The sequence below is a fragment of the Ornithodoros turicata genome, chromosome 1 (assembly GCF_037126465.1).
Source record: "Ornithodoros turicata isolate Travis chromosome 1, ASM3712646v1, whole genome shotgun sequence".
Classification (NCBI taxonomy): domain Eukaryota; kingdom Metazoa; phylum Arthropoda; class Arachnida; order Ixodida; family Argasidae; genus Ornithodoros; species Ornithodoros turicata.
This window is the reverse complement of record NC_088201.1, coordinates 227308845-227319142: the sequence shown is the minus strand read 5'-3', so window position 1 is coordinate 227319142 and position 10298 is coordinate 227308845. Positions and strand designations below refer to the sequence as shown.

General features: G+C 46.1%; 1 protein-coding gene across 2 annotated transcripts in view; it reads right to left on the bottom strand.

The window, feature by feature from the left end:
* Positions 1 to 3081: 3081 nt before the first annotated feature.
* The window catches only part of LOC135377111 (atlastin-3-like), a 142520-nt gene continuing 135303 nt past the window's right edge, over positions 3082 to 10298 (bottom strand). For both annotated transcript variants that reach the window (XM_064609426.1, XM_064609425.1), the window contains one exon: positions 3082 to 3261. In XM_064609426.1, coding sequence (XP_064465496.1) covers positions 3136 to 3261 — 126 coding nt within the window. In that variant the 3' untranslated portion in view covers positions 3082 to 3135. The remainder of the gene's footprint in view (positions 3262 to 10298) is intronic.

The window sequence follows — 10298 nt, the reverse complement described above, 5'->3', positions numbered from 1 at the left end:
AAAGCTTCACCACGTGTTCTTCATTGTGCTTGTGCATCTTCGACGCTAAATGACCATTGAATTTAGATTTGCTGTTACAAGAACCCTAAAAAAATTGCTTCTTCACAGCCCCGTGACATCCAAGCTTTGGAAGGAGAAGACGAAAAGAGCTTTAAGGAGCATGAAGAGTGGCTTTTGAAAGAAGCAAAGAAAGGAACCGCTGACGAGACTCAAGTACAAATCCGCATGGACGCAACATTCAAAAGAAGAACTGCAGTTCTAGCGTGATGTCTCCCCATCAACACAGTCAGACAGCAGTTTCCTTACCTCATGACTTCTATAAGGGTATGCAGCAACGTTAGATTTTTTTCTATTCTTTAATTTGTTGTTCTACTATAGCTGTAGTGCAATCTCTTGTGTTCTGCTTTCTTTTTCAGTTTCTCAAGGAGTATGAGAGACTTCAGGGCGAGGATCCGCTGCTCCACACAAAACCCGGTCTTCAGAAAATTAGAGACGTTGCTGTTGCCGGAAAGATTGTGAAGTCCCTACACTTTCTGTCGGCGAAACACGTCGGAACCGTACGTAATACCTTGTGTTTAGGTTTAGCAGCATTGGTTCTTCCACTGCTTACAAATGCAGATGCAAAGGCTATTCTGGTGGATATATGATTTAAATGGCTGCATTGTTTCTAGACGTCCTTGCAGTGTATGCGGAGCAAATAATCTGCAACTGCGTGAGGGAGCCAAACGCTTGCGATACCCTTTTCGTAAAATATGATGTAAGTTGCCTGTTCCTTTTCTAGGGATGCAAATGGCATAATTGAACAAATTTTACTTGTTTACTGTTGATTTTATATTGAACGTCTTAGTATCAATGACTGTATTAGAGATATCAACATTACGCCACTGTGAGTGATGTAACACGACCGACACTGCAGGCTCATCACACTAGTGTATGATATGTTGCTGATGTGTTGCTGGTGTATTCAGCTCACGCATATAGATGTCTTTCATTCGCTACAGAGTTTTATGAGAGAACTCCATGCATGATGTACCGAGGTGAAATTCTTGCAACTGGTTTATAGAGTCAGCTGAAAAATTATAAAATATGTTCTGACTGTAGCGTAGCTATATTTTCATTCATTAAGTGACTTATCAGGTCGGGCTCATATTTTCTTTGAAGTTCAAAATAATTGCATTGTAGCGACCCTATTAGCACCAGTTTCACATTTTGCACATCAGCATGCATGCTGTTGCATGTGGTATGCTGTTCTCAAATATCCCTGAAATGGTAATGCAAAAGGTAAAATGACTCTGCATTGTAGGGATTATGCATAGTCTCATCCCTGATGCACCACATTCACTGTATTCATGTAATTAATTCAGACAGTGTCTGCAAATGACTGCATTTATTTGATCCTTTGGTACGATGATTTGGTACAAGGTGTTGGTCAAATTAACATATTCCTAGCAATGATCTAATTACCAGAAGATACATGTGGCTAGATGCAGCATTTCTATTGATGCCCCCAATTTCTTCCTTCGTATGTCACTCTAGTGGACAGGATATCGCATACTCCCTCTGCTGCATCAGAAGCAGTGTGCCCAGTTTCAGTATCACTTGGAGAGTTTCGACAGTAAAAGAAAAGTTTTGCCTATGTTCTGCACGATCAGTTTTGCCAGAACAATCCTTAGTACATTTTAATAACTTGTACAAATTATGTTAATGTTGATTGTCCTATAAGTATTTGTTCCTTTATAACTTTGCAGGGACTTACCAAGTAAGCATAGTTTCGTATACTAGGCTAAGATATATAAGAACAGATTGATTTTAGATCATGCAGTACAATATTTAACTTGTAATGCCTTCATTTCGTTTACTTACTGGCACATCATCCAGTCACACCTTGCATTGTTGACACCGGGACCGATATTCTATCAGCGGAGAAATGCACATGTACGTGGACCAACTGAAACTCTTCCGTATCATAAATGCAGAAGAAGGACTCTCCGTGAACCCCAAAAGGTTTTCAATACCATGTGCCTGCTTGAAAGTATTTGCCTTGAGTCAAGTGTAACCAAGCTGAGACCTGCAGCCGTTGCATTTTTTAACAAGCTTCGTTAATGGAAGTTAATGGAATAATCGTTTGAACAAGCTGTGATAATATTACTCAAAGTTGTGACAATATAGGTATTCTAACAAGTTGTGATAATGTGAGAAAATAAATAATGCAGTTTTTGCTCAACTATATAATGAGTTTTATTTTGTAGTTGTAGACACTAGCGAGACACCAGCAGTAGTTCTGTAACTGAGTTCGAAGTGATGAGCTGCTGAGCAGCGGAGGAGTCATTACAGAAGCGATGCCCTGTGCTGCCTCCGACATACTTGTTGATTTCAGTGGTAGTTTACTGATTACACCCCATGGTTAAGTTGTATTTCATTACACCCACTATGTTCGGTGTAGCTGGTACACTCAAAAGGGTGTGCGATATGACGCACCCAATTGACACCAAAAAAGGTGTAGAAAAATTAAGTTGTATTTCATTACACCCACTATGTTCGGTGTAGCTGTTACACTCAAAAGGGTGTGCGATATGACGCACCCAATTCACACCAAAAAGGGTGTAAAAAGATTTAGTGTGTACTTCATCTCCTGGGTCAGAAGCATTTGTTGGTTACAGGGCACCGTGCATGAAAATAATGTGAGCGCCGCTACTGCGTTGAATGAAGTTTTGCTTACGAATGCAACTATCAATGATGAGGGATTTTCCATTGATCTGGAATCGAAATTAAATATAGGTGTATGAAAGGGAGCAAATCTCCCATGTATTAGAACTCTATCCGTGCAAGTCTTCCGGGGGATTGCATTCAATTTCAAGCCGGAGGTTCCAGCAGGAATGCATTCCAGCTGGGACGTACAACTTCCTCGCTACGTGCTTGCCTTGTTGTTATGTTTAAAGCTACTACCGATTATCCACTACTGGCCCGAAGCCGTGAATGTACTCCGGGACGAGAAATCACTATTTGGGCTTTAGGAGGCGCGGCCCATATGATGTAACTACTGGAACAGATCTACAAGCAGGCACCTGTACATACACGGTGTGGTAAAGTAACCTTTATTGGCAATGAGAGTACTTTCCACGAGCTTCACGCAGATCAGAAGGCAATCGCCGGTAAAAGCATGGACAATAGAGCAGGAGCAACACGTTTGCAAACGGCTGTCAGGATTTTCCGAAAAATATTGGTGGTGGCGAGTGCACAGGCATATTTCTTCTTATCCTCCTGCGAAGAAAGAGAGCGAGACCCAATGTAAAGTGCATCAAAGTGTACGAAATATAGCATTAGGTAACATGGTTTGGCAGCTAACGCTGGAGCAATAAGCATGTGAGCAGATAATCCACACAACCAAACATAATCATGCTGTGAAGGTTGGGCAAATGCATTCCCTATAAACGAGAGCATGTTTCCACGAGCATAGAGAAGATTCCTCAGTGGTCTCCTAGGGCGCTTCTCTAGTGTTTCGGGTACGTGTTACTGTCCTCGACACTGTCGCGCATAAGGCACTACTAACGCTGCTGACGGCACAGTTCAGGAATCTCGTTCCTCCAAAAGTAGCCCAAGATTGCGAGACGCCAGTCTGCACTATTTTTTAACAATATGCGATGTCTTGCTGACCGTTTGCCATTTTACTGAAGCTTCTCGCTAAAATTCCAGGCACAGGGAAACCATACTGGGGGCTATTGATGTTATAATACAAACGCAAAGTAAAGTTGAAATACTGCCATTATCAAAGTGTTGAGGAAAGAACCCCTGGACGAGAGCCGCGGACGTTTCGAACAGAGAGTGTTCATATTCTGGGCACCGTCCTCATAACTGGCATAGAATTTTTAGGGGGCTAGGTTTTTAGAGGGCTAGGAATGACGTCGTCAGAGCTCACTGGTATTGTACGTGAACATCATGTGTGGATGGCAAAATTGCCACTAGACTTGTACACCTGTGGTTTACAACCAGCGCGCTTGAGGTGCTTTGCTGGGGCACGGTAGTGGGTTGTTTGGATGAACGCATCTGCAGTAGCAGGAGGCCCTCGCGAGATAAAAACTCATGTTGCACGAATGAATAGACGCTTCCATTTAATATCTGCTGTTTTGTTTCTTGGCCCAAAAGATTGTGCGATCAAGTTGTTACGTTGATACTGAGGGTAGAAAAAACAGCGTGTTGGTTAAAGGAATAAATCGTTAAGCAACGTGGAGCAGTTGCCGTTGGACGCTGCGTGTCTGTTTTCCGTCTCTGTCTTCTCTGTGTTCCTTAACCATATATTAGTTTTTACGTTGAATGCGGGGTGGTATCATTTCAAAATGTGCACACAGACTATGGTATACGATGATACTGGGCCCGGGACATCATGCAAAAACATATTGAAGAAATTTGCAGATCCTCGCAACTATGCGAAAAAAAAACGGTCACATATGCTCAAAATATGCACAGCAAAATTCTCGCTGAAACATGATGCCAAGAGTGTGGCACAAAAGCCTATTGTACCATGAACCTCTTTATGCAGTAAAATAATGACGAGAAAAGTACCATAGAATGTCAGACGTATATCTTTTATTGAACTCAACCACTCTGAACTTTACGACATTACAGTATGTAACCAATCCCATTTTTAAGTTTGCAAATTGGAAAGGCATCCTTTTGTGGGACAATACAGTCCTGTATGGGGAAAATGTACGTTGTACTGGTAAAATCGCTAAAACCGGACGTTCTACATCGCAAGACGCTATTTTTGCGAACTTGAAAGGAGATAGATCATCTGCGCTATATCCAGACAGAGCATCGGAGTCTTGTTCCTTTCCTTGACGAATCGCACATACGGACTGCAACAGTTTCAGCCCTTATTTTTGTCAAGCACGGATCAAGCTTTGCTTTAACAACAGATGCATATGCTCCTCGCAGCGTTTGTGAGGAATCCTGCACGTCCCAAACATTGTCCAAAGCCTCCACGAGAGTCAAATTTGCAGACGCCAACTGTGTGATAGAAATGGGAAGAAACGAGAAATTAGCTTCTATAGCTGGTAAGCCGTTTTTCACACTAACGTCTTCAAAGAGTCGCTGCTCCGAACGAATGCTTGTGACGTCTTCTTTTTTGTGCTTACTGACCACTTGACGCACGATTTCAAAATTTGCGGCGCAATGTTTCGCTGCTTCCATCCACGTGTCCTACCTGGTCAGCACAGCCTGAGGAGCCAAAGCGACAGCTGGCGACAAATCCTTAAAGAGCTGCGCGAGCATGGGACTTTCTTCAAGCTCGATATGGGGTCACCAAGATTATGGAAACAGGCACGAGCCTCGTGTGCAACCCCGTGTAACGTGGGGGGTGCGCAAGTGACGTCAACAATTTTTGGGTATATAGCACGAAAAGCGGCACCACCGTTCACCATGTAAGGAGCCGCGTCCGTAACAAAAAAGCAGAACCTCATTTGCATCCGCATGCCCGTTGAGTAACATCTGAACACAGTCTACGAAGGGCTGTGCCACTGTCGAATGATTGTCCTTTGGAAGCTAATCGACTGTCAGTAGGGAACTCTTTTCACATGTGCCCAGCCCAAGTGGCCAGACGACAACAGAGGCTACGCACCGTCCTGAAGCGTCTGCTGTCGGCGTGTGACTTCTCAAGAAATACACGTCGCTCATCATTTTCCACCTTAAAAAGGATTATTTACGAGACAAAATGCCCTACAAAGGTCCATCCGAAAATCAGAACATTTGGACGTAGAAGATGCACTCTGGCCCATACGTAGCTGCATGCAACATTCCCTGCCTTCAAGTGCTGATGAACGAGAAAGCGTCTGTCAGCGTTTACAGCTTTCTCGCATCGTTCGTTGCGCATACACACGTACCAATCATCATATTCTACATACGCTGGGAATCTCCTCAAAAGCAGTGCGGTTTCTATGAGAAATATTGAAACTTCAAGTCTTTGAACAAATTTAGGCACAAAGAGGCGGTCGACAAAAGCGAACCCGTGCTGACAAGCTGGTGCATAGTTATGAAGTAAACCCGGGACCTCACGAGAAATTATCTCGGGTTTACTTCGCAGTCAAACAAGATCCGACCGTCTTGAATGTCTTGAACCGTCTCAACAGTCTTGAACTCAGCTGATAACTGCCTCCGACGTGAAGCCGTTATTTTCGGCATTGCCGCATCTTACACGGGCGGCACAAACCAAGAGAGGAGAACATTTCCGTATACTGCATCCGCGTGTCCAACGTTTGTGGAATGAACCAGAAAGTGTAAATACTACAAGAATACGCGTTTGCATGAAGTCCCGGCCTCTAAATGAACATTTCATGGAAATGTACCGGAGGAGTGAACCGAAATGTACAGGCCATTGACACAATAGAAAATACTAGCCCCGGAAGAATGCGTGCAGGACGACGCCATCCGGACTTTTTCTTCGCTCTCTGTGTGACAGAAAAATGTATACCCCTTTTTTGTTGTATGAATTGCTTGTCATAGGGCGAATCTCTTTTAAACTATAAACACTATACGTACTTCAAGGCGTGGTAACTTTATACCTCCCTGAAGGGATATTGTTCACACGTCAGGGTATAAACATGTAACCCTAAGGGTATATTGAAAATCACTGTGGTATAATTTTGTAAAACGGGAATATTCGATTCATTTGATCGAATATGAGAGTGGCACCTTCCCAGTCCAGTTCGTAGCAAAAAAAAAATAAATCGACATGTGCTTTAATCATAAACAACAACACGAAAAACAAGGAAAAGCAGGAAGAAAGCAGTTGGGCACGCACTTGGAAACCTGGGAGGATATGACACTGGCTGGGGAGCAAATACTGATTGAAAACGCCGCGGCTTCGCGGAATATGATGCGGCCGTTCTCCGGGAAGCGACTTGTGTATGCAGTTCTCCTCCACTTGTTACTGCCCCCCCCCCCCCTGTTGTACGTGGGTGAGAGCGAAGCAACGGCAGGACTGTGTGCGTGTGTGAGAACGTTTTTGGCGAGTTCGCGGGTGACTGCGGCCCGTCTGGCGTTGTTTGTAACGTTTTGGAACATTAAACCTCAAGTGCTTTCTACAGTATGGGTGGGCGATTCAACGCCGCATTCAAAACTCGTTGAATGATCTTCAGCATTACTTCACCAAGGCTCGCATGGACATCTCAGCTGAGAAGACAGTTGTGCCCCCGTTCACGCGGAAACACATGATAGCCTTCGCTCTTTCGCTCGGCAATAATACACTCAGCCAAGTGAAGTGCCACAAATTATTGGGTGTTATCTTGGATGCCAATATCTCGTGGAGCGCCCATATCAGGTGCCTGGAAGCGAAAGTTCAACGCTGGACCAATGTGATTCCTCACTTCGCTGGCGCTGCATGGGGGACTGATCAGGAAGCGCTCCTATCGATTCATGGGGCATTGGTTCAGGGAACCATTCTCTACAGCCTTCCGGTCTTACACGGCATCTTAAGAACTTCTGAACAGAGGCTTCGGTGTATGTCGGCCAGAAGCTTGAGTACCTGCCTCAGTGTACCACGCGCCACTGAAACGCGCATGGTGGTGGTAGAGGCCCGCGAGCCAGTAGAAGTCTTACGCCTCAAGGCTGGTTTAGAGTGCAGCGGAGCGGGGCGAAACGACGCTCAGCGCACGGCCGTGCATCGCGGACCGTCGCCGGTGAGTTCATAGTTCGACGACACTGGGCGAAGCGCGGCGCGGCGTCAACGCACGACTACGCCAGCCGCCGTCAGGGGAGTAGAGCAATGCTCTACATCTGGCGGTGGCCAGCGAGCTGTGCACGGCGTGGGCTCCGGTGGACTCGCATTTCCCAACATGGCGTCGCTCGTGGAGCTTTTGATCGAAATTGGAAAGGAACATCCTGCCATTATAAAAACCAGGAATGAACTATAGAGACAAGCAAAAGAAGGAAAGACGTGCGACTTTCGTATTTAATTCAGTCTTCACGTTTGGTGGTACTAAACGTATTACAGTAATACAAGCATAACAGCGCCAACGATGGGAACACGGGTTGTCTTCAGTCGGATTCCAGCACGCGGGTTCAGATATGACTGCTTTTCCATTACGAAATGTGGAAATCTCCGCTGCTGTTTTCGTTGCGGTGCGCCGAATCGCGTCAGACTATGATCGCGCAGGATGAGAATGCGAGGCATAGGGAACGCTGGCTGTCGGCGCGCAGCGCGGGCGGACATGGGCGAAAACTGCGTCGGACTCAGCCTTCACAGAACCAGCCTTAAGAGAAAATGTGCGCCATTATCAACCCCTCGTCGCGGAACACCGTCGTCACCACTTGGTTTCGAATCTCAAAAGGCGGAGGCAGAGCAACATTTCTCGCTGTATCGCTGCTGTAAAGCCCTTGCTCCCGGCTTTTGTTGGAAGGTCAGTCGTCCCCAGGTCCCCACCGTGGGCCTTTTCGATACCCTCGATCTCTACTTCCATTCCTGGGCTCAAGAGCAAGAGGGGTCACGTTGCAGCACCTGTGCGGAAACAACTTTACCCATTGCCCAACAACTTTACCAACTACCGTTACACTTCGCACACTGCAGTATTCACAGATGGGTCGACCAACTTACACTGCTCCACTGTTGCCTTTACAATTCCGACTATGTCGTCTTGCCACGCATACCGTCTCTCCCACCGCACCTCATCCACGTCTGCAGAGTTGCATGCCGTTTTGTTCTTCCTCAAGCACATTCCATCCGCCTCTATCAGCAGCTGTGTGATATACTGCGACCCCAACGCAGCTTTCCAGTGTATAGCGAACATGGGTATCCGTGGATCACTTGCGCCTGTGCTGGTGGACATACTGGAGGAATGAGCGGCAATGAGGAGGCTGACGAGGCTGCAGCAACTGCGTATCATTCTCGATCAAGCGTGCGGATTACCCTCCCCAAAGGTGACAGGCGAACCTTCCTAAATGATGTGGTGAGAACTCTCGCACATGCGCAATGGTCTCAGGACGTTCCATCAAGCGTTCTGATGCGTGAAGTGGACGCTGACTTTGGTTTCATCATGCCTTCTCGTCGTCCCCGCCATTTTGCGTCGCTGATACACAGGCTTTGTCTTGGGGTTGCATTCACCCCCCATTTCAAGCATCTGATCGGCCGCTCCGACTCCGTGCTCTGCTCTCGCTGTGCTCGTTTGGTGGATACCAAGCATGTGCTCCTCCACTGCCATCTTTACACCTCCCAAAGAGGAGCTCTACAGTGTCGCATGCAGTCGATCACGGCCGCACCATTCACATTGGCAACCATTCTCGGCCCTTGGTCTAACTAGATTGACCATCGCCAAGCTCTTGAGTATTTAAAGACTTTTCGCCGGGACACTGGTCTCCTCTCTACCCTATGATCTGCCTGCGTACCTGTGTGCGGTGTGTTTCTTTTTTGTGTGCGTGCTGTGGTTCTGCCTTCCGTTCTGATGTTTGACGTCCCTATTTAGCGTCGTTCATCACCTCATCATCAGGACATATCTCATCCTGCCCTTTATGGCTTGCGGTAGTTTGCTGCACGTCACGCGGCGAATTTCTCCATTCATTATCATTAATTTGTTTGTTGTTGTTGTGGGTGGACAGTATTTAATATCTACTTTATGTCGGTGATCAAGTCGCGTCTATACGTATGTCGGAGGCAGAAGAATAGTGTGTTTTAGGTGTTCACTGTGGTGATATATTTTATGACAACGTATAAGCTTGGCTGTTAGCCTACAGTTAACATTTGTGACAGTTGACAAACAAATGAGGACGTATAGGTTTAGTTATTTCCATAAGAAATAACACGCTGCGATTAATTACCCTCTATAGGCACCGTGCGACACCTAAACAGGGCGGGTTTCTTCGTTGCGACAGCGCCGCCAGTGGCGGCCTTGGAAGTACCCGACTTGATACCACGCCCCCCGTTCTATGTATTCTCAAGTGGAAGTCTAGTATGCGTGTCGACCGCCCTAATTAAAAGGGCTGATTTTCGAAACGCACATAATGTGGAACCTTTCAGTGGCGCGAAGGAGAGAATGGAAACAAACTGCACAGAGGCAACCATCGTGTTTATAATGTATCTAACAGTGCGGAAGGGGCTACAGCCACCCGCGTCTGCCTGTGTCAAACCTGTGGCACACAAACAAGTGGCACGTCGGGACATGGTTATTTGATGTCTCACAAAGCCCTGGCTTGCTAGCGAAGTTACATTGCTCTGACTCCAGTTACTTGAAACATCATGATTTTGATTGAGCCTTGTCGTCCTTTTGGTAGATCACTGTGCACATAGCTTCGTCACTGAAATCTACAGCGCGCGT